General features: G+C 61.2%; 7 protein-coding genes across 7 annotated transcripts; 2 read left to right on the forward strand and 5 right to left on the reverse strand.

Moving 5' to 3' along the window:
• Positions 1-1,282: 1,282 nt before the first annotated feature.
• BXZ73DRAFT_98386 (DnaJ-domain-containing protein) lies at positions 1,283-4,506 on the reverse strand (the record flags this gene model as incomplete). Its single annotated transcript, XM_048027674.1, has 10 exons — positions 1,283-1,633; positions 2,066-2,202; positions 2,281-2,408; positions 2,464-2,619; positions 2,673-3,247; positions 3,300-3,428; positions 3,637-3,858; positions 3,927-3,985; positions 4,234-4,388; positions 4,442-4,506. 10 exons carry the CDS (start codon positions 4,504-4,506, stop codon positions 1,283-1,285), a joined length of 1,977 nt encoding a protein of 658 aa, XP_047880893.1.
• A 358-nt stretch (positions 4,507-4,864) lies between these two features.
• On the forward strand, positions 4,865-6,766 carry BXZ73DRAFT_88348 (uncharacterized protein; the record flags this gene model as incomplete). The annotated part of the gene is made up of 11 exons (XM_048024907.1): positions 4,865-4,900; positions 4,936-4,986; positions 5,018-5,140; positions 5,209-5,321; positions 5,388-5,774; positions 5,822-5,847; positions 5,898-5,952; positions 6,105-6,156; positions 6,221-6,400; positions 6,473-6,662; positions 6,726-6,766. The coding sequence occupies 11 exons, from the start codon at positions 4,865-4,867 to the stop codon at positions 6,764-6,766; spliced, it is 1,254 nt and encodes a 417-aa protein (XP_047880894.1).
• A 282-nt stretch (positions 6,767-7,048) lies between these two features.
• BXZ73DRAFT_88349 (chaperonin 10-like protein) lies at positions 7,049-8,374 on the reverse strand (the record flags this gene model as incomplete). The annotated part of the gene is made up of 8 exons (XM_048024908.1): positions 7,049-7,138; positions 7,195-7,474; positions 7,504-7,595; positions 7,640-7,861; positions 7,919-8,020; positions 8,089-8,156; positions 8,215-8,281; positions 8,336-8,374. The coding sequence occupies 8 exons, from the start codon at positions 8,372-8,374 to the stop codon at positions 7,049-7,051; spliced, it is 960 nt and encodes a 319-aa protein (XP_047880895.1).
• A 1,704-nt stretch (positions 8,375-10,078) lies between these two features.
• BXZ73DRAFT_75143 (uncharacterized protein) lies at positions 10,079-12,474 on the forward strand (the record flags this gene model as incomplete). The annotated part of the gene is made up of 12 exons (XM_048022160.1): positions 10,079-10,168; positions 10,198-10,389; positions 10,500-10,501; positions 10,527-10,628; positions 10,687-10,814; positions 10,877-10,994; positions 11,165-11,249; positions 11,314-11,493; positions 11,850-11,952; positions 12,018-12,043; positions 12,097-12,196; positions 12,251-12,474. The coding sequence occupies 12 exons, from the start codon at positions 10,079-10,081 to the stop codon at positions 12,472-12,474; spliced, it is 1,350 nt and encodes a 449-aa protein (XP_047880896.1).
• A 390-nt stretch (positions 12,475-12,864) lies between these two features.
• BXZ73DRAFT_88350 (acyl-CoA synthetase) lies at positions 12,865-15,799 on the reverse strand (the record flags this gene model as incomplete). The annotated part of the gene is made up of 14 exons (XM_048024909.1): positions 12,865-12,954; positions 13,016-13,150; positions 13,242-13,388; positions 13,518-13,821; positions 13,955-13,991; positions 14,099-14,206; positions 14,455-14,530; positions 14,586-14,616; positions 14,670-14,809; positions 14,833-15,024; positions 15,114-15,162; positions 15,312-15,466; positions 15,508-15,636; positions 15,770-15,799. The coding sequence occupies 14 exons, from the start codon at positions 15,797-15,799 to the stop codon at positions 12,865-12,867; spliced, it is 1,623 nt and encodes a 540-aa protein (XP_047880897.1).
• A 433-nt stretch (positions 15,800-16,232) lies between these two features.
• On the reverse strand, positions 16,233-18,127 carry BXZ73DRAFT_88351 (phosphoglycerate mutase-like protein; the record flags this gene model as incomplete). The annotated part of the gene is made up of 11 exons (XM_048024910.1): positions 16,233-16,357; positions 16,394-16,413; positions 16,448-16,537; positions 16,596-16,770; positions 16,848-16,881; positions 16,937-17,127; positions 17,181-17,260; positions 17,316-17,507; positions 17,581-17,613; positions 17,707-17,845; positions 17,986-18,127. 11 exons carry the CDS (start codon positions 18,125-18,127, stop codon positions 16,233-16,235), a joined length of 1,221 nt encoding a protein of 406 aa, XP_047880898.1.
• A 688-nt stretch (positions 18,128-18,815) lies between these two features.
• On the reverse strand, positions 18,816-20,680 carry BXZ73DRAFT_88352 (NAD(P)-binding protein; the record flags this gene model as incomplete). Its single annotated transcript, XM_048024911.1, has 5 exons — positions 18,816-19,349; positions 19,439-19,693; positions 19,776-19,886; positions 19,922-20,149; positions 20,408-20,680. 5 exons carry the CDS (start codon positions 20,678-20,680, stop codon positions 18,816-18,818), a joined length of 1,401 nt encoding a protein of 466 aa, XP_047880899.1.
• Between the last annotated feature and the right edge of the window lie 817 nt (positions 20,681-21,497).

Genomic DNA, 21,497 nt, shown 5'->3' on the forward strand with positions numbered 1-21,497 from the left:
GGGCGAACGCGCGGCGCGGCGCGGGCGCCCGACTTTACGGTTTGCGAGCCTGCGTACGTGTGCTGTCGTCGGCTGCCGTCGACTCTTTCCCGCCCTACTTAATGGTGGTGACGACACCCTCTCGCGCGTGGGGGAGGCCGAGAGTCCGTGCGTAGGTAGCCGATCGAATGCGGGCAAGTGATGTCGATGAGGGGTGCTTGGCTCGATGTCGCCATCGTACGGCCGCCCGGGGAAGACTGGACGAAGGGACGAAGTGACTTGGGGGGGCGCCAGTCCTGGCCAGGCTCGGACTCGGGGTCGGAGCTGGCGCGCAGACAGGCCTCGCGATCGCCCGTGTGCACTCACAGGAGGCGAGCGGGGGGCGGGCGCGCGTCTGGAAAGGCAGGGAAGGGAAGGGGGCGGGAAAAGGACTTCATCAGCGAGAAGCCCCGCGCGGGGCCCGCTGCCGGCAGCCCAGCCTGCGCCCGACCGCGCGCGGACGCGTCGATGCGTCGATGGGCCGATGCGTCGATGGGCCGGTCGCGCGGAAGTTGCGTTGGACGAGCGGCCGGGCGTGCGTGACGGCGAAGACGCGGTCGGCCCTCCTTCTCGGCGGCTGATAGCGTGATAGTCGACCCGCGCGCGGTGCGCAGGAGAGCCGCATTCGAAGGCGGGGAGCGCACCCGACCGGCGCACGCGCCCGGCCATCCAACCCAGGACGCGCGCGACCGGTCGACAAACCGTGTGGCGCGCTCGGATCCCGTTCGTCGGACATTCGACTCCGCCAGCGCTCGCATTAATCGGTGAATGGCTTTTTGAGTTTGGCAGCCGGTCGGGGGCCTGGGGATGCGCGCTTGGGAGGCGTCCCGAACCCAGCAAACCAGGCCACCGGCGGCGACTGAATGGGGCAGCAGTGTTGATTACGGACCAATACAGTATCGTACGTAGCTGTCAGCGGGTGCAGGGCAGAGCGAGTCTGATGCGCCAGGGGCGCTCCTCTGCTCCTCGCCCCCAGACGACGCGCCGACGCCGCGGGGCGTGCGCTCGACTCGTGACAGGGCAGAGAGCGGGAGAAGGGGTGTGGGTCCCCGTATGATGCGCCGACCAGTGATCGCAGGCCGTGTGCCGCCCGCGGAGTTTGGGAGAGTGGTACTGCCGAGCGGGGGCGCTCTTCGAGGTTGCGACCGGCGAGGGACGTGGTCTGAGAGTGCGGTGGTGGCGGCGGCGGCGTGGAGAACTCAAGCGACCAGATGATCTACGCAGGACGGAAAGCATATCAGCATGTGCAAGTCTGCGGATAGGCTCAACCCCGGCCAGGATCCTCGCGGCCCATGCAGTGCCAATGACGGCAGCAGTGTGCACTACCGGGAAGGTCGAGGCACTGGCTGAAGAAACTTGCGTCACCATTCGTTGCCAATGCCCCGAACACTTCAGTCTGCGGCCCGCGGCCTCGGACGGGGGAAGGCGAAGAAGCGCGAGTCGACGTCTCGACCGCCATGAGGACGGGCTGGGAGGCGAACGCACCTTTCAAGGGGAGCACCACAGGCCTGTGGTCCGGCACCTCTGCGTAATGCTCGCGACCGTGGAAATTGTAGCGTATGCGCAGAGACTTGGGCACGCCAGGGACAGGGTCAAGGAATCCGGGGATGCCGACCTGGTCAGAGAAGGAGGTCAGCGAAGCTAAACCGCCGACCGATGTCACGGAGATGAAACTAGGCCTGCAGCGAGACAGCGCCGAGATGCCGCACGGGGTCGAGAAGATGTCCGTTACGCTTTCGTGGCCCCGGCGAGTGCAGAACACAAGGGTCCATCGTCGCGAAGCGACCTTCTTCTTCCCAATTGATGTCATGCACAGGGTGCTTATGACCAGCGTGGCGGTCGACATATAGGCTGTTTTACCGGCGAGATTCGCACCGGCCGCCGCGACCCGAGCCCACGGCCAGGTTGCTGGAACACCTAAAAGGTCCGGTCCCAGACATGGGGCTGTCGGTGGGGAAGAGCGTCTCGCTTATCGGCAGCACAAGAGCAGCAGGACGGTCCCTGGACGAAAAATAGCCATGGAGATGGAGCCGAGCAGATGCCTCACCTTGCTTCGTTTCCCTGGGATGTATAGCTGACTAGCGTTCACCAGGGCCTGCAGCGGCACAGTGACGTCCACATCAAGACCCTCGGTCCCTTCGTCCCGTTCGGACGGCCCATAAACCGCCTCTTGGACAACCAACCCTGCACAAATGGGCATAAATGAGAAAGAAGCGCTCAGCTTCCGCGAAGCAGCCGTCGTGCGAAGCCGAGCGGGCTTACCGTCGCAGGCGGCTTCGGTGCGTGTGTGTCGTGCGGCCACGTCCCGCAGGAGACTGACGGTTTCGTGGTACTGGCGCAGGATCTCCGACTTCTCCCCTTGGAGTCGGCGGTGCGCGGCGCGTATGAACCTGAACCACGGTCAGGAACACGAAGGCTGAGAGCTGCACGATGCATCTAGCTTACTCGAGCCGCTCCTTGCGTCGTCGCGGGCGGAGCCTGAAATAATATAGCGCGCCCAGTACAACCGACGGCACGACCGCCGTCCAAACCGCGACGTCGTCGTTGTCCATGTGTGACAGAACGATGGGCAGGCTCAGGGTCTGGCCGAAGTGTGACGCGCTGCGAGGCATTCAGCAGGAGATGACGGTGCGAGTTTTTTGACGGCGACTTACTCGATATTGAGCACCACGCCCTCGGCGCTGACGCTGACAGATGCCCCCACAGCCGCATGGCCACGGGTCCACTGTCCTCCAAGGAGCCAGACGACCCCGTTCAAGCCCTGCCTTATGAATGCCTGCAGCTCCACGCCCAGCTCCATAAAGGAGACGGAATACCGGGCGCCCACGCCGCTTTGGAGACCCGCGAGGTCGAGCTCAACGTTCCAGCTGTTGGTGGAGAGCGAGAGGCCAGACACTGAAGGTGGCCTGAATGCTAGACTCGGTGGAACACCGTCCTCGTCTGTCGCCTCTTCGCGAAGGCTGTCGTGAATTTCAGAAGACGAGAGCCCAACTACGACACGAGGACCAGCGCCGGTCAACGATGCGGCAAGAGTACCTTGTGTATTGGAGTTGGGAAAGAGACGCTGGGCGTAAGAGACCGTCACAGGCGGGATGGCCGGCGACCGGTGCAGGGAAGGGCGTAAGAGGAACGCGCGCGAGACTTGGGACTCGCATGCTAAGACGTAATTATCGGCCTTGTACGATGCTTTGAAGCCCAGACCAGAGAGAGCGAGCAGGCTCGTTGTTGCCTGATGAGGATTGCATCAAGAGTCGACGGAACGAGGCGTAAAGAGAACCGACCTGAAACCTCAACCGAGGAGAATACTGGTGTTGTACCGTTCCGATAATTGCGCCGCGACTCTGCCGAGGAGTCTTCCCAATAGTGAGCTTGTTGCTGAGAATCAACAAAGTATTTTTGTTGATCTCTCGCTAGGAAGACGGTAAAAGTCAGATAAACGCGGCCACGTCTTGAAAGCATATACACGCCAAATGAACAGGCGGAACAGGGGCGAAAACGCGCCACTCGCGTCCATCTTGTAGGGCATACACCCATGAATACCCCCACCGCTCTCCGTCGAGCTCGCTCGAGCGGTTGTCGGTTGTGCACATAAGATTCTAGAACAGGATTACGGCTTACCCGGATGCTATGCCTTAGGGCGATAGAGGATTTGGTCACATCTTGGAGAGCAAGCCGGAAATTTTGCCATAATGACACGGGCTTATCGTTTTCATCCAGGTAATGGTCATCGATGATCGACGACACATCAAACACGACCGTCACGCTGCCCTTGGGGTTGAGAGCTTGTTCGACACGCAGCCGGTCGGCTTCGAGCTGCTGCCGCCTGAGCTGCCGTTCAAACTACAGAGCGAGTCGAGGCCCGTTACGTGAACACGGAGCGCTGCGAATACGGGCCAGACGAGGCTCACCTCATCCTCGGGAACGCTCGCGAAGTCGGCGGTGCGGACGAGCTGCAGGCCTTCGGGACCTGCGCTGGCCTCCCGTCAGCCTGCGCACACGTGGAGAACGCGCACGGGGGAACATGGAGGCCTGACCTAAGATGTCGTACGCGCGGCTATATGCGGGGCGACGGGGGCGAGATCGGCTTGTGCAGGGGAGCGGGCGGAGGAGAGAGCAGCGTACCGCGTTACTGGATCCGAGAGGACTGGAGTGCGGGCGCGGGCGGAGGCGAGGCCTTGAGGGAGAAGAAGGGGGGGAGGTGGGAGAAGGGCGCACCTTCATAGGCCTTCTGCACCTGGAGGAAGCGTTCCGCCGCGGCGTCCTTGTGCGCAGGATCGGTCTGCTTGTCCGGGTGGAAGACGATGGAGAGTTGGCGGTAGCGCTCGCGGACCTCCTGGTCGGCGGCGGTCTTGGGAAGGTTGAGGACGGAGCTGGCGAAATGCGCGTGAGCAGCGCCGAGTCGGACGGAAGGAAAGCCACTTACTACAAGTATTCAGGCTCATCTGCCGCGAGGCCTTCGAGGCCTGCGTCAGGTGGCAGTCCAGCCATCCTGAGTGGCGTCAGGGGCGCAGCGAAGGAGGAGGAGAAGGAGAAAGCAGACGGCCGCAGCGCTACGTCCTCGGCGTCCCTCGGCCTGGACTTCACTACGCGACGTAATTGACCGGCGTATTCACAGCTTTGTAAGGACTTTCGGATGCACCATTGTTCTCGATAGTTGACCGATCAAAACTCGTGCTATTTCGTATTGGCCGAGCAAGTACTCGCACAGTATGAGATCATCGCCGGCGCGCGCCCGGGGTCGTCCGCCACCGACGACCGTGCGCGTCTTCCGACGTCTTCTCGCTTCTTCTGCCACCTCCCCCCTCGCTCGCCCGCCTTTACTTGTCGTCTTCGTAGCCCACAATCAATGTCAAATACTCATCCTGGCTCCAAATCGCCCGTCGTTGCCCGGGACCGGGCGCAGCCGCCTCAGCTGAGGGCAAGGCACGCGGAGCCAACCGCTCGACCAAGGTTGCCGGCAAGCTCAAGGTCCTCCCAGAGCACGCCGAGCCCAGTGAAGGACAAGGCCCCACAGACCCCCGCGCCCCCACGGGCGAAGGAGGACGCGGGTGAAGGGTCGGGCACGCTCGCCGACAGCGAAGAGGAGGAGGCCGAGGAGGAGGAAGACGAGCCCGACGTCGAGGTGCGTCGCCAGCGCGGCCTGCGGCCTCGACCCCCGTACGCTAACGTCCCCGCGTCCGGATCCGACAGGTGTACAACCAAATCGACCTCATCCCGGCGGGGACCGCGCGCCGGGACGCGCTGCGGCTCACGAAAAAGAAAGCCAAGTCCCTTCCGCGCGTGACGGCGTACGCGACCGCGAGGTGCGTTCCGTATCCCCGCCCCAGCAGCGCCGCCGGCGAGTGACCAGAGCCCGACGGGCCGCGCAGCTCGTACCGTCTCCCGGAGCTCCTCAAGTTCTTCAACGCCCGCCGGGGCTCGTACCGCACCAACCCCCGAACCATAGTGGACGTGATCTACACCCCGTACGTCTACGAACCCCCGCCGGCCTCGCACGCCCCCGCCACACAGGCCCGCGTGCACTTCCAGGACCCGTCTTCCCGCCAGGCGACCACCACCGGCGACCTCCTCGGGGTCCCCGAGCTCGCGCCCGGCGTGTCCGACTCGGAAGTAGCGGACCAACAGAACGGAAAGGGCAGGCGGAAGAGCAAGTTCTCGGAGACACCCACCGAGGCCGAGATCTTCATTTTTGAGTACGGCACTGTCGTCATCTGGGGCATGACTGAGCAGCAAGAACGGCGTTTCCTGTCCTCGCTGTGGTGCTTCCCCCGCGTTTGCGGCATTCACTGCTGACTATGTATAGAAAACGGTTCGAGGTCGACCGAGTAGGTGCGTTACCAAAATGCTCCTCGGGGAATACAAGTGCTGACTTGTGCCAGCACCCCATGAACTTGAGATGGAAGACCTCAACTTCTACTACGCGAGCTACAGCCGGTAAGCAGCCATGCATATTGGACGGCCGCCACGACTCACAAAACTCGTGTACAGGATATTCAACGACGTCATCACCCTCCGAAGAGGCTCCAGCTACATGCAAGTGTCGCATGATAGTTCGACGATTCTCATTCTGACCTGCTCGGCTTCAGGACAAAACTTTCGCTCTCGCACGCACTGTCACAATCCGTAAAGATTTCCCTCGTACGTCGTACAGCACAGGCCCCTCTGCAAAGGTTGCACCATCACTCACCCGACGCCCCCACAGTTCGAGAACCTAATAGCGAACACCATAGAAGAGACCAAAGACATCCCCGAGATCATCAGCGAGACCGGCAAGATCAACATGAGCCACAAGGAGATCATGAAGAAGATCGGCGAGCTCTTCCTCCTCCGCACCAACATCAACTCCGTCGGCTCCGTCCTCGACTCACCCGAGGTCTTCTGGGTCCGTCCTTCTTCTTTCTACCGTCTCCGCCGCATCCCAGCCGAGGGGTCAGGCTGACCTGTCGTCCCGCAGACGTATCCGGACCTGCAGCCGCTCTACGACGCCGCGCGCTCGTACCTCGAGATCCCACAGCGGATCGACCTGCTCAACGCGCGCGTCGAGATCCTGCAGGACATGCTCCAGCTCCTCAAGGAGACCGTCACCAGCCGGCACGCGGAGCGCCTCGAGCAGATCGTCATCGCGCTCATCGCCGTCGAGATCGGTGCGTGTCCGTCGTGGTGTCGAGTAGTGTCGTGTCGTGTGGTCGCTGACGCGCGCGTCACAGTTCTCGGCATCATCACCATCCTGGTCGACCTCTTTTCGTAGGGGTTGGGGAGGACGGGGTGAACCCGGAGCGATCATACCATTTGATAGTTTGCATACCCTCTCACGACGGACATCACGAGTTCGGATATTTCGCTTGCCTGTCACGAACCAACCTTGTAAGCATTTTTTCCGCACACAAGCACGAGGTGGGTATATGTGTGGTTGTGCGGCGTGGAGATACATAGATATTGATACACTATCGTCGGAGTAGACGTACACTAACATCATTACAACTCTGCCGTGTCCAGCACTCCGCTTCCATCAATACACGCCCGAGCACGCTCAGGGCTTGATGGCGATCTTCAGCGCGCCACGGCTGTTCATCTTGTCGAGGGCGCCCTGGTAGTCATCGAGCTTAAAGACGTCGGTGACCTGGAAAGAGAGTGATTAGCTACTGCTACCAGCGCTCGAAGCATGCGAAAGCGTACCATGCCCTTAACGTTGACCTTGCCACCGTCGAGGTACGCTACCGCGCGCGGGAAGCAGTACGCTTGCGAGAAGGAGCCAATTACACGGATTTCGTCCCCGAAGATCTTGGACGGCGGCCAGTGGAGGAGCGCCTTGTTCTCGTACACGCCGTAGATCATGATCGTGCCGCCCCTGCGGACGTAGTTGATGCTGTCCTGGGCGACCTTTTCGACCCCGGTGGCCTCGACGACGACGTCGAACCCGTACGGGTTATCCTTCCTAAGTTGGTCCCACTGGGGCCTGGGCTCTTGCGGTCGAGCTCGATGTACTCGTCTCCGGCGTTGAGCTTCTTGGCGATGTCCATCTTGATGCCCTTGTTCGCGGCGATCGTGACGCGCGCGGCGCCGTTGAGCTTGAGGAGCTGGGCGAGGATGAGGCCGGTGGGGCCGCGCCGAGGAGGAGGACGTCGATGCCGACGGGCGGGTTGAGCTTGTCGAGCCCGTGGATGGCGCACGCGGCGGGCTCGAGCAGCGTCGACTCCTCGTCGGTGAGGTTGTGGATCTTGTAGCACTTGCGCTGGGGGTAGGCGATGTACTCGGCGAAGCCGCCGTCCAGGGTCACGCCGCGGGCATTGAAGTTTTCACAGAGGACGGCATTTCCCCGCCTGCAGTAGAAGCAGTTGTCGCACTGCACGTGGAGGCACGGTCAGCAGGTGAAGGCGGGAGAAGAGTGAGGGTCACGGACGGAGATGCCGACGTCGGCGACGATGCGGTCGCCGATCGCAAAGTCCTTCACGTTCTTGCCCATCTCGACAATAGTGCCGATCGCCTCGTGGCCAGGGATGAGCTGTGTGTGAGCGGGGGCGCGTGTTTGTGAGCACATGAGGGTAAACAAGAGGCAAATGGATGACGTACGGGGAATTTGGCAATGAACTCGCCCTCGTGGATGTGCCCGTCCGTTCCGCAGACGCCGCAGAGTGAGACTGGGGGGCGATGTGAGGACGTGGGTGCGCGGTGCGAAGAGCACGAGCGTTCACGTACCCTTGAGGAGGAGCTCATCGTCGCCACACTTGGGGATGGGGACCTCCTTGATCTGGAAGTTCAAGGGCTACGAGGAATAGGTCAGACAGGAGCTACAGGTCGTCTGAGAGCGGACACATACGGAGTCGTACCAGAGCGCCTTCATGGTGCCTTCGGGCATGGTGGGCAGAACGGAGGGGGTGACGACGGGGGGGGAGTGAGAGGGCGGGATGAGAAGCGGGGAGACGTGGCGGGCTGATCTTTATCTTGGGGGGGAGCCGGGCGAATCCGCAGACGGCACGGAGTGAATCGAGGTGCGCCGTCCCATCGCCCCTCTCGTGCTCTCCCTCACCCCGCGCACCGTCGCTGCCATCCCGGACCGTGACATCATCGACCGGGTCCGGCACGGGCTGCCGTGCCCACTCTGGCAGGCGCGCGACGCGCTCGTGACCGCGTCCACCTGCCATACCGGGCTCCGCCTTGTGTGCGACGCGCGCGTTGCGTCATTGGCCGTTATCAGTCCCCGATTCGTGCAAACGCCAACGGCGACGGCCAAGACGTCGTCGGGTGCGGGCCACGGCGCGAGCCCCGGCCACGTCTCCTCGCCTCCACCACCCTCACACCTGTTCGCATCCCGTCTTCCAAAGCCTTCGTCCTGCCCAGCGAATCACATCCACGCCTATCCAGCCCGTGTGTCCTGACGCCACGGCAACATATGGTCTGCGGCCGTTGCGGCCCGGTCTTATATCACGAGAAGAGCCACTCACCAAACACCGGTACCCCTGGAGACCCACCGGACCGCGACGCGCGTTGCATTCAAGCACGACCCACGCACCCACATCCGCTACCAAGCCAAGGTCTAAGGTCCGTCGTCATAACTTTTGTGTCATGTCCTTCACGGCTGCTACTCTCCGGCGGCATATACTCGGTATTTGCGCCGAACTTGAATCCCCTCCTTTGCAAGTTTGCACATTCATCTCTTAGGCTCTTGTGTGTCGTTCTCGCCGTGGTTCGGTAAAGTCCGTCCAAGTGACATCCGCCACGAAGTCTATCCTTCAAGTTCTACAATCTCTCTTCAGTCTGGTCAACATTGTCCAGCAGACCGCATACATACAGCGCCCGTTGAAAAGAAGACATGTATGTCATTGTTTCCTCAGTCAAGGCTCAGCGTGATGCTCCATGCACATTGAGTGAGATATCATATTGGTCACGCTGGTGACGTTCATCTCAAACGACAGGCCATCTCGTCTTCGATGTCATGACCTTACACCAAGATCTCGCAGGAGTAAACCACCACCCCCAACGATGAAGTCCTGCAATTACGCCTCGAACGTCGCCTGCTGCGCGTTTTTGTGGCGCGAACATTGAAACCATTCCTCAGAACACCGGTCGAAGGAGATGAGTAAAGTTGAAGATGGTTCAAGTGATGGTGACAGGTCTGACTCGGAGGCGTACCAGAGCGAGAGCTATGGAAGCATCTGTAAATGTAGGTGTGGCATACCCAGCGGACGGCTGTAGTAGATCGGTGAGTGACGTTTCCCCCTGTTGCTTGTCGTTTACTGAACACTGCGACTTGTCTTACAGTGTCTGTAGTATTGACCATACTATGAATCCGTTATATGCTCTTTGCGATGGCCGACCGAACAACCGGCCCGAACGTGGTGCCCGCTGCCGGTGTCAGCCTCCTTGCCCTCCAGCCGAAGCCAACTCATGCCTATATAATCCCGCCGTACACTGTTCGGCCCCTCACCTCGGTTTCTTTCCTTCCCCCACTTCGCATCCTTCTTCCACAACCCTCACACCCAACCTCAGTTATCAACATGCGCGTGACACGCCGAAGCACTCGACCCCGCAAAGCCAGCCACGCATTCGGCCAAGACAGCCCATGTGTTCCCGGGCCACCGGTCTCCGTCGCGCGCGCGAGGGCGTCATGAACCCGATGAAGGCCGCGCCGGGGCTGGTCCCCGGGGGTTCCGTGCGTCTTATGTTCCTTATCCGCTTGAGGGCGCTGCCGTTGGTGTCGGTCTCGGTTTATCAGTAGAGGTCCTGGAAGAGGACGAAGACGCGGAGGCGGACGGCAACTGGGCGAAGACGAAGACCTCGGCTGGACCGGGACCGGCGCTCGACCGCGTCGAGGACGCCGGCGTGGTGGGGGAGGGCCTGATCAACCCGATGATCCTGCCTGCGTCGACGGTGGTATGTTTTACGGCGGGGGTGTGGTCGTCGTCGGCGGGGTGTTAGTGGGCTGGAACGGGGAGGTGGTCGGATTGGCGGACGAGGCTGGGTATTCCGATTTCGGGATGTAGGGGTGTGTGACGATTTTGGCTTTGCAGCACCGGCTGGTCCGGCATTCGGTCTCGACATCGGCCTCAGTACCTCAAGATCCAGCAACCCAAGATTCAGCATAGACGTGGTTCGGTGGTGCCGGGGGAGGAGTAGGCTGCCCTCCTTCGGTGTCGCCGGGCTGTCGTCTCGATCCGACTTCGCCCTCAGCACTCAGTACCTCAACGCCTCAACGCGCTGGTCGCTCCTCGTGTATTTTATCTGCTCGCCCCCTGACCGCCTCCAGCACCTCAACAATTCGACATCCGACATCCGACATCGGGGGGCGTCAGCCTCCGGTGCGTGGTCTATCTCATCTCCATTTGAGCGTATTGCTGTTACTCTTGAACCCGGTTTCCAGTAGAGGCTCCTGGAGGGGAGGAAGACGCGGATGCCGACGACTGGACGAATACTTCCGCGGAACCGGGACGGGGAACGGCGCACGACTGCGCTGGGGACGTCGGCGAGGCTGGGGGAGGGTCTGATCAGCCCGATGACCCTGGCTGAGTCGGCGACGGTAAGTACAGTATCAGTGGCGGGTGGTGGTGAGCGGGCCCGGGGCTGGCGGAGATATGGTATGGGACGGGGAGGGTGCTGAGGGTGTCGGTGCGTTACGTTCTCGGGTTTGCAGCGCCGGCTGGTCTCGTAGATCGCCCTCCATCCTCAACGCCCGGCGCTCAAGGCCTCAAAGCCTCAACATCGGACATCGGACATTGTGGGCTGTCAGTCCTTCCGTGCGTTTTTTTAGCTCTCCTCCATTGGAGCGCGCTACTGTTATTCTTGGTTCCAGTGTTGCAGCGGAGGTCCTTGAAGTGGAGGAAGACGCAGAGGCGACGACACATGGGCGAAGACCTCGGACTTGGAACGGCGCACGACCGTGCTGTGGACGCCGGCGCGACTGGCGGAGGGTCTGATCAGCCCGATGACCCTGGTCGCCCCGGCGATGGTACAGTATGGAGTGGTGGTGTGGTGGGGTTGGTGGGTTGTTTGTGGGTTAGAGGCTTAGAGCGGGGATGTGGTTGGGTGCTGAGGGCGTCGGTGCGTTTCGGTTTTGTTTTTGCAGCGCCGGCTGGTCCGGCATGCGATCTCGACATCGTCCTCGACACTTCAAGCTTCAGCACCTCAACGTCCAGCACCTCAACGAAGTTCAACGCCGACATAGGTATGGGTCGGTGCGGTGTGCGGGGGACCAGCCACCCCTCGTGCGTCTCGCTGGCTCGTGTCTCGACCAATCTCAGCACTCAGCCTTCAAGTAATCAACGCTCAAATCGCCACTTTCTCTGTCTGGTATGTGTTTGAGTGTCTTACGTTTACCCTTCGTCTCGCATTTCCAGCGGCGGTCCTTGAATAGCAAGACGCGGAGGCCGGCAACCGGCACTCAGCACCTCAAGACCTCAAAATCAAGCATAGACGCGGTTTCGTGGTGCTGGGGGAGGGGTTAGCCGCCCTTTCTCGGTGTCGCTGAGCTGTCGTCTCGATCCGACTTCGCAAGATGGACATAGGCGTGGCTCGGTGGGTGTACGGGGGAGTAAGTACCCGAATCTCGTGCGCTTCGTAGGCTTACGTCTCGACCGCCTTTAGCACCCGCATTCAGCACCTAGCACTCAGCACTCATCCCTAGACCTCAACGCTCGGCACCTGTGGTCCTCAAAATCGGACGCTGTGGGCCGTCGGTTCCCCGGTGGGCCATTGGTCTCTTCCTTGTTTGAGCGCATTACTATTACTATGAACCCAGTTCTCCAGGGGATGTTCTTGAGAGGAGGAAGACGCGGTGGCCTGGACGAAGACCTCGGCCTGGAACGGCGCACGACCGCGCTGTGGGCGTCGGGCGTGGCTGGGAGAGGGCCTGATCACCCGATGACCCTGGCCCCCGGCGATGGTACAGTAGGGCGGGGGTGTGCACTGTGGCAGGTTGTTGGTGCGGTGAAGCGGGAGGTGTTTTGGGGTTTTCGTGGATGAGGGTGTGGTGACGGCTCAGTTTAACAGCGCCACTGGTCCAGCATTCGACCTCAACAGCGTCTCAACGTTCAGCACGTCAACACCGACACGGCATCAGTCGGTGAGGTGTGCGGGGACCAGCCACCCCTCGTAGATCTTGCCGGCTCGTGGGCCGCCCCAGACGTAAGACCTCTTCCTTGCGGGAGGGGCGGCGCGGGGCGTGTCTGCCCTCTGCAGGTGGACGCCTGCGGAGGTTAAACTCAACGGGGGACTCCTTCGGGGGACCCCTCTTTTTTCTTCGCCGTCGCTTCTCTCTGGGTCGCGTTCGACTCAGTGAGGCGCGGTGAAGAAGATGGAGGGGTTTCGCCGGGAGGAGACGGCGGCGCGCGCGAGGTTGGTCGTGGACAGGGCTCAGCTACAGCTGCGAAGGGCTTGTTCCGATTTGGCGGTTCGCGGGCGATGCTCCCGTGGTGAAATGCACTCCTGTCTTCGCTCATGATACTGCACGACTACACATGAGGTCATGCAATGGCCTCATCCCCGGCAGGCGGCGAGACTGTACACGCCCGACGCCGCGCTCCGCCAGCTCCTTCGACCACTCGCGCAGGATGTGCTTCTGCACCTTCCCGCTCGCCGTCTTCGGCAGCTCTTCCGCCGTCCCGTCTCGCCCAGTGAACCACACCCACGCCGGTGCATTCTGATAGCGCGGCACGTCGATCAGCTCGTACACATGCCAGGGAGAATCAGACACGTACCTGGGGATTCAGCCGCCCTTACCACCTGCGGACCGCCTCTGCGACAGCGACGCGCCAGGTTCGAGCACGACCCACGCGCCCACGTCTCGCCGTAGACGGAGTCGGGCACTGCGACGGCTGCGCCTCGCGAATGTCCGGGTGTGCCGTCATGACGTTCTCTATTTGCACCGGGAACAGGTTCTGCGCCGGTCCGTCATGTCAGAAGCCAGCGGCACGCGATGAGCAGAGGGGACCGACCTCGCCGCCCCGGATAATGATGTCCTTGATTCTGCCGACGACTTGGGAGGGAGATAAGCCGCACGAAAGTACCGGAAAGCGAATCCCGTGCTTACTCCTCAGGTACCCTTCCTCGTCCATTGTCCCCTCGTCGCCCGTGTGCATCCAGAGCGTCCCTTCCGCGTCCCGCTCCATCACCTTCTGTGTCTGCTCCACGTCGTTCCAGTAACCCTTCTGCAGCGGGTAGCCCGCGACGATGAGTTCCCCGGGCTTGCCGATGGGAACGACCTCTCCGTCTGGGTCTACCACCTTCGCGCGGACGTGCGGGAGAATCCTCCCGACGGTCTCAACGCGTTTGGCCACTGGGTCGCTCGTGATGCTCTGGAATGTCACAGGGCTACAGTTGACAAAGCGTGAGATTCGGACTCAAAAAGCAGAGGGCATGACTGGCCTGGTTTCCGCTGCACAATGTAGACCTCAGTGCACGTTCACCGGGTCCAGTGAGAGGGACAGTACGTACTCATCCGTACGCCACAGTGAGCTCCGTTAGGTTCAGCTTTTCATGAGCTGCTTCATCAGTCGGTCGGGATTGAAGAGCCCGCGGCAATGCCAGTCCTGCGTCCCGCCACATCAGCGTGCGACTCGTACAACTCTGGGACAACTCTACCGGAGACTGCGCGTATCGACCAGCTCGCCAGCCTTCCTTCGGCGCTGTACTTCGGCGAGGACTCCAAGGAAATGGGTAGGAACGCCATGAAGCGCGGTGCACTTCTCTTGAGTCACTGCGTCCACGATTGCGACGGGTCAAAGGTCTCAGAGGGGTACACGATGCAAGACCCGTGCGTCCAAGCGGCAAGGTTGCCTAGAACGAGGCGTGGATATCGAACAGAAGTTAGATCATTCTACGATTCCATGAAGACGAAAGAGGATGGACTTATCAAAGCAGTGAAACAATGGAGGGGCGTTGCCTGGAGTTCACATATTCCGTCAGTGAGGTTGGCATGAGCTCGAGAGGGACACGGACACTTACAGAGAATATCCTCTTCGGACAAACGCATACAACGGCCGATAGCCAGCCCGTTGTTGAGTAGATTGTGGTGCGTGAGCTAGTCTGTACGTCAGATCCGTTCTCAGGGCTCAAATAGTGAAAGTAGAACCTACTGAAACCGCTTTCGGAAGGCCTGTCGTCCCACTGCACATAGTCCTGAGCAGTCCATCCGCCTCTTCAAAAGCCCCACAACCCACCTCGTGAACTGCAGATTGACCACATCATCCGCCCTCAAGCCGTTCTCCCTCTCCACGACCTCTTTTCGCTCCGCTCCGTCCTCCCGCCAGACGAGCACCTCGCGGAAGTCCACCGCGGGCCGCGCACCCTCCAGCGCGCCCTCGAAGTCACGCCCGCCCGCACCGCCCACACGGCCGCTGATGTTGTCACTACGACAAGGTGGCGGAGCGCTGGGAGCGCCTCCTCCTGAATGTCACCCGGGGCGGAGGCGGCGAGCGCGGGGAAGGCGTCGCAGAGCATGCGCACGTACGCTGAGGAGCGCAGGTGCGGCACGACGAAGAGGTGCGAGACGCCGGCGAGGGCGAGCGTGCTGACCTGTGGGACGCATGAGTTGTGCGAACCGCGTGAGGGGGGAAGAGGAGGACGCACGAGCTCGGGGACGCGGTATGCGGGTTGAGGGTGACGAGGACCGCGCCGACGCTCGCACACGCCCACTGCAGACATGCGTAGACGCTGCTCGGTGCGCAAACATTCAATGTTACGGCCGGTGCAGTGGCACGCGTGCACGCACGGAGCGAGAGGTCGAGCAAAAGAGGCTCGATCAGCCTCGCAGCATACCCCGCCCGCACTCCCACAACGCACCTGTTGTTCCCCATAATCACCCCACCCGGTCCCCTTTCTTTACTCCCAGCCCAACGAGCCCCCGCGCAAGTGCCTGCACGTGCCTGTCGAACTCTTGGAAGTCCCAGCCGAGGTACCGGTCGTCTGTGGACGCGAGGTTGCGCCCCACGGGGCCGCCGTGCGGGCGCGGACGCTCCTGCGGTGCGATGAGGCAGGGCGCGCGCCGTGCACGCGCACGACGTCGTCGCGGAAGAACGCGGGGAGCGTCTTCGGGTTGAGAGGAGGATGCAACGGCCCAGCGACTTCGGAACGGGTGAGGAGCGCGTGGGTCGAGTAAGAGGAGGTGCGTGAGGAGGAGGAATTGGACTTGGTGGTGGTCGGCCGTGCGAGGCGTCGGTGAACGCCGCTGCCTGCTCTACGCATCGCTGCTGCTGCTGCTATCGACTTGGAGAGGTGGGGAGTAAGGGGCTGGGAAGCTGGGCAGCCAGGCGGGGCGCACGTCGCCGTCCCATTTTGAGTGTGGGGGCATGGCCGTGAAGCGCTGATTACGGCGACTTCATACGCGGGTGAACCGGGGCAGGTGACCGTGGGGGCAGGGTCGATTCAAGGCATCGACGAGCGAGATTAGGGCAACGACGAAAGAACGGCAATACTTACTTACGTAGAGGTGCAGGGGGGGACGGGAGTGCACGGCTATCTCACGCGTAAAGCGCCATGTGCGCCATGCATCGAACCGGAAAGCGCATCTAATGTATCGGGCATCGTACCGACGTCGTACAGCAACAGATAGGTGTAGTACATTACAGAACGTGGTAGTTCATCGCACCCAGCGTGCTTCGTCAGGGCGTCATTGCCTGGAGTCGGCTTTGGGATGAGCTTCTCCGCGGCGGCAAACGCCTCAGCGATCTCCTTTCGCTTGTCTGTGGGCGAGAAAGAGCACTCGCCCGCCCAGTCGGTAGGGGTCAGCTCTTCACCCGCTCGCGGAACGCAGCAAATGTGCAGAACTCTGGTGAACCAGGGAGATGCTTGCCTTCCTCGGCGCACATCGGAAGGGGCAGGTTTCGGTTCTGGTACCGCACGCGGACGTCTGTGGTCGCGAGTTAGCTGGGCGGTGATTTTATACAAATGATCTGGCGTACAGTGCTCAGTGGTGGTTTGTGTTGCACCAAAGGCTGACATGATGTTTTGCCAGGCGGTAGTCGGCACGACGGGGTCCTCGCGCTTCTTGAACAGCTCAAAGGTAATGGCCGCCGTGAACGCTGGCCATCTGTGCTCGCAAGTTGTCACTGACATGCTTTCGCAAGGTACAACTCGAAGACGCTCACTTGTTATCGAAGCTTTCAAGTGTGCTCACAAGCGCTGCTAGACAGGTGTCGTGCGTACTATGTACCAAAATCTTGGCGGGGTCAGCATCACCCTTCTCAGTCTTAACTTGCATCTTGCGCGAGAGATCGCTTAGGAGGGGCCCCATTCCTAGCCTGCGAACTTCCTCAGTGCCGTCTGTAATTTTTCAATTCAAAAGAGTGCAGCGATTAGCTTTCTCAGCCAGGACAAGCAGAGGTTTATGGGCGTCTCACACCCAGCGAACCATTCTGTGACGACGGCTTTTTCCTACAGATGAACGTCAGTATTCAGTCCTGCGAGCGGAAGTGCAAAAAGGGCGCACAATCACGTCCAGCACTCCCTTCTCTTTGAATTCCGGTGGGAAGTTGACGTTATGCGCATCTGCCGCACGAATAGTGTCGAGGATACCCGATGCTCTAGGCTTGCCATCCAGTCGTACAGGGTTGCCGTCAATGTACTTGGAGATCTTCTTGTCGAGAGGTTCGAGCGTTTTATTCCAAGCAGCAGCAGCGGCTAGGGAGTCTGTCCTCAGACAAAGTGCGCCTCCAGAGGTATATAGCACTTACCCTGAGCAAATCCTATCTGGAGAATCTGGAGACGCTTGCAGGAGTTCGTGTTCCCGAACAGGTTCTCGTCCTTCGCATTCCTACAGCAGCTCAGGTCGCAACGCACGTCGCACACGCAGACTTGCACAGACTCACCGTATGCGGATGTGAGGAGTGTAGCCCTCCACGGTCTTCTGCGCCGGGTACAGCCCATGAACAATCTGCTGCAGAGACTCGATCGTGCGCGGCATGTTCGTGGAACGAAGGTAAACCTGATCATTGGAACGCACGACGTCGGGCAGGAAGCGCAGCCGGTCCACGTATAGCTTTCGCAGGTTGCTACCAAAACTGTACGTTGACTGCAACCACCGCATCCGAGTCAGCGTCGTGCCAAGCACAACCTCAATGGACAAGCACACACCTCCTGCCCACATCCGTCAACTCGCCCAGAAGACTGGTGCATGGTGGAGATAGCGCAGCATGAGCGTCCTCTACTACAAACAATCCACCCCGCTCCCGGGTCGGGAAAGGAAGGAGAAGCACTCACCACTCGCCCACCTCCGCCGTCCCATCCGCGCGCTCGACGACGCGCCGCGTCGGCAGCCCCTCGTGCGCCCCAGGCCCGTCCGCGTCGGTGCTCGCGACCGCGGCGCGCAGCTGCCGCGCCGTGTGCAGAACATCCAGTTCTCCGGCATGTTGCCCGGGTGGCCCGCCATGCGGATCCCGACGGGCGAGCGCTCGCCTGTGTGCATGCGGCGTGCGGGATGCCCATCGCTCAGTCCTTCTTCCTTCGCGCGCACGGGTCGGACGGGGCGGAGACACGTACCGTGGCGGACGTAGATGTGGACCTGCGTGAGCTCGAGCCCCGGGGGCGCGACCGGGTAGCCGTCGACGTCGAGGGGTACGCTTCCCCTTCTCGTCGTCGTGGCCGCGGCGTCGTTCGCATTTCCGCCTCCAAAGGTGGCCATTTCCGTGGGGTTCGGCGAGTTGTCCGTTCCGAGAGTGAAGAGGGTGGAGGCTTGGATTAGTAGAGTACCGTAGAACAACCGGAGCAGGAGGGATGCGACGGAGAGTCGGGACATCCAACCGGGACGGAAGGGGTCGTGAGAGTGGGGAAGGCCTGCGCGGCGGAGACACAAAGTGCCTGGCGGGGCTGGAGGCAGCGGACGACTTGGACGAGGAGCGCGAGCAACCGACAGCCGAGTTCGCAACGCCCCCACCAGTGCCGCCAAGACGAGCGCCCTTTGGCGGCCAATAGGACATCGAGAATCGGTCCGACGAAGCCGAGTATGTGGACCTGTTCTCTCCTTCCCACTAATGTTTTGTCCGGCGGGTATTGGGTGGGTATACGTATGTGTTATGCTCATGTCGAGAGAATGCTTCGGTTCATCGACTTATTCCACAACTACGCCCCGCTCACATTCCCAAGTTGTTCCCAAAGCGACTTCTGTATTGTATGGCCGGTCTGAAAGCGAGCCTGGAGTTTGGAGATATATTATTGGAGGAAACGAACTCAGTCTTGGGCCTCTTCCAAAGCATCCAGCACGGGAGATGGGGTATACACGACTACCCACCCACTGCTATGTACATCGCAGCAAAGCACACACCTCGAATGATCTCGCCAACCAGCGGATTCACCACCTCCAAAACAGGCCTTCAGTACGACACCTCCATCGCCACCTGCGGCTTGTCCTGCGTGTGGATCCCGAGCTTCTCAATCACCTCCTCCACCGTCTTCTCCGCCCGCGCGATCTGGAACCCGTGGTCCGGCGTCTTGTTACCCGCGACCGCCCGCCGTCGCGCCAGGCCCCCGCTCCGCTCGAACTCCTGCACGGTCTTGCACATCCCCTCGAGCGTCGTCACGCGCCCGTTCCACCCGAGCCCCCCGTCCTCGGGCGCGCGCCGCGCGCGCGAGTCGTCGAAGATGAGGTGCACCTGCGTCAGGCTGAAGATCGACGGCTGGAGGTAGACGACGTCCCCGCTGAGCGGCGGCACGAGCTTCGCGAGCGGCGGCGCGGCGCGCACGAGCGCGTGCCGGAGGAGGTAGTACTGCTCGATGAGCACGGCGAAGCCGAGGATCGCGGTCGAGGACAGCCAGAGGAACTTGACGGCGCCCCCGGTGAGGTCCATCATCCCGCGGTAGACCTCGCCGTAGGTCGGGGCGGGACCCGCGTCGGCGACGACGAAGGCCTGGCCGCCGATGTCGGGGTTGCGCGCGTCTGCGCCGGGCGCTCGAGCTCGATGAGGCGTGCTTCGTAGCAGAGGTGCGCGAGGGAGACGTTCTCGACGTAGATGAAGGATTGTATGCTGTCCCAGATCCAGCTCGGGGTTTCGCCGCGGATGAGGTATAGCTCGAGCAGGAGGTCGCCGCCAGGTCCGTAGATGCCGTTTCCTGGGCGGATAGCGCCTGTGCGAAGAGTGTGGGCACCAGAAGATGTACGGTCCGCGCGGCGGATGACTTGCTCAGCTTTCCACTTGGAGACGGCATAGTTGGAGAAGAAGTCTTCGTGGTGCTGGGGAATGATGGAATCGTCCTCGTTGACTACTGCACGTAGTGTTCGGGTGGGCCTTCCCATGGCCAGCGGAAGAAGCGATTGCTGCGGACACCGACGGAACCTGAGGAAGTGTAGATGAGGGTAAAGCGCCGATTTTGTGCGCTGCCGCCACTACGTTCTCCGTGCCCTTGACGTTGACGCCATCCGAGTAAGGTTGAAGTGAAGCATTGCGCTCGTAGAACGAATGATGGCAGCGGTGTGGAAGACGGTGGTCTCCGGTTCGGGGCCATCTTCAGTGTCGGCCCAAGGCTTGGCGAAAGCAGCTTCTACGGCAGCAGAGTCCGCAATGTCAGCCTTGCAAAAGTCCACATTAGCGGCGGGTCCCTCGAGGAGGTCTTGGCGGACAGGTCGACGAATGTCGACGATTCGAATGCGACGGGGATCTTCGCCGCGTGCAATGAGGTGGAGAACGATCCAGCCGCCCAAGAAACCTGCCTGAAAAGGTCCAGTCAGTGGATCTTGCAATATGCAATGGTCGCACAAAATGGGTGTTGGAGACCTAGCAGGACACGAAGATCCAAAGGTGAGTCGCAGGACTAGTAAAACCTGCGGAGCGAGCGATGCACCGATCAATCGATCCCTCGCAACGGTGCGGTTGATCGAACGGCAGCTCCCCGGCCCACACCCAACACGGCCCCAAAGACTCGCGTGCAGGCCCAACTGGCACGTAGGAAGACGCCAAGTGAGACTCACCCCTCCTGTGATGATGTACCGCCTCCCAGTCTTTGGCGGCAGCTCGTCCTGGGAGAACAACGACGCCGGTGCGCCCCCCTGCACGTTTTCCGCTTTCAGCTTGACCTCTGCGGCGGTGCGGCGGACATCGTCAGCGGTCCAGCGGTCCGGTGAATGTATGAGCGCAGCGGGGTGGAGCCTGGAGATCTTCGCGTCGTTGGCGCGGACGTAAAGGTAGACGAGGAGCGGGAGAGCGGCCGCGAGAGCGAGCCAGAGAGAGAGGTCGACGGCCATGGCGGGGCGGAGGGTGTTGGTGGTGATGGATGGGCTGGAGGGCAGTGAGCGGCGTGGAGGGCCGTCGGTAGGCGGAAACCGGGGTGAGGACCAATTCATGTGGGCTACATAAGTGTGTATGTTGGCTGTTGGGCGGGATCCTGATCAGCGATTGTAGCGTCACACCGCCTTCTAATCATCCCGACACACAATTACTTCAGTGTGTCCCAGTGTGACTCTTCGGGCTCATTCCAAGAGAGGTGCCGAGCGAATACACGGGCAAGCGGTCGGGCACTTGCATTGAAGTTGCGGCCACGCGCTTCCCGTACTTCTCATCCCTCTGCTGGTTCTCTGGGTGATGATGCACCTGCAGCACAGGAGCTGAATCAGCATTGCGAATACGCCGCAGCGCCCGAGGAATCCCATCAGAGCCTTTCGACTTCACAGTCACGGGGGTGCGTCGAGACGGCTCCTAATAGTAGTTCGTGCGTGCCTCAGGAACCCCCAACCCAAATAAAGCGCTGCTTCGGAGGCGCACCCTCGCACTCGTTCACGCTGACAAACAAAGCTGAACAATGGGAGTCTCAATTTCACCTACTGCGGCACTACAGTACATAGAGCATATACCTAAGAGATACCGACCTCTCGTCCTGTGAGACCTCACTGTACCAAATCGTTCACGCAGGCGGAGGCGGAGGCGGAGCAGGGTCACTCGGAGGTGCAGCTGGAGGTGCGCTGGGAGGGCTCGTGGCTCCAGCAACGCCGGCATAGCCTTGCTGCGCATAGTACTGAGCATACTGCGCGGCTTGCCACTCCTTGAATTGCGCTGAATTAACGT

The sequence above is a fragment of the Epithele typhae genome, assembly GCF_022376455.1.
Source record: "Epithele typhae strain CBS 203.58 chromosome Unknown BXZ73scaffold_7, whole genome shotgun sequence".
In the NCBI taxonomy this organism is placed as follows: domain Eukaryota; kingdom Fungi; phylum Basidiomycota; class Agaricomycetes; order Polyporales; family Epitheliaceae; genus Epithele; species Epithele typhae.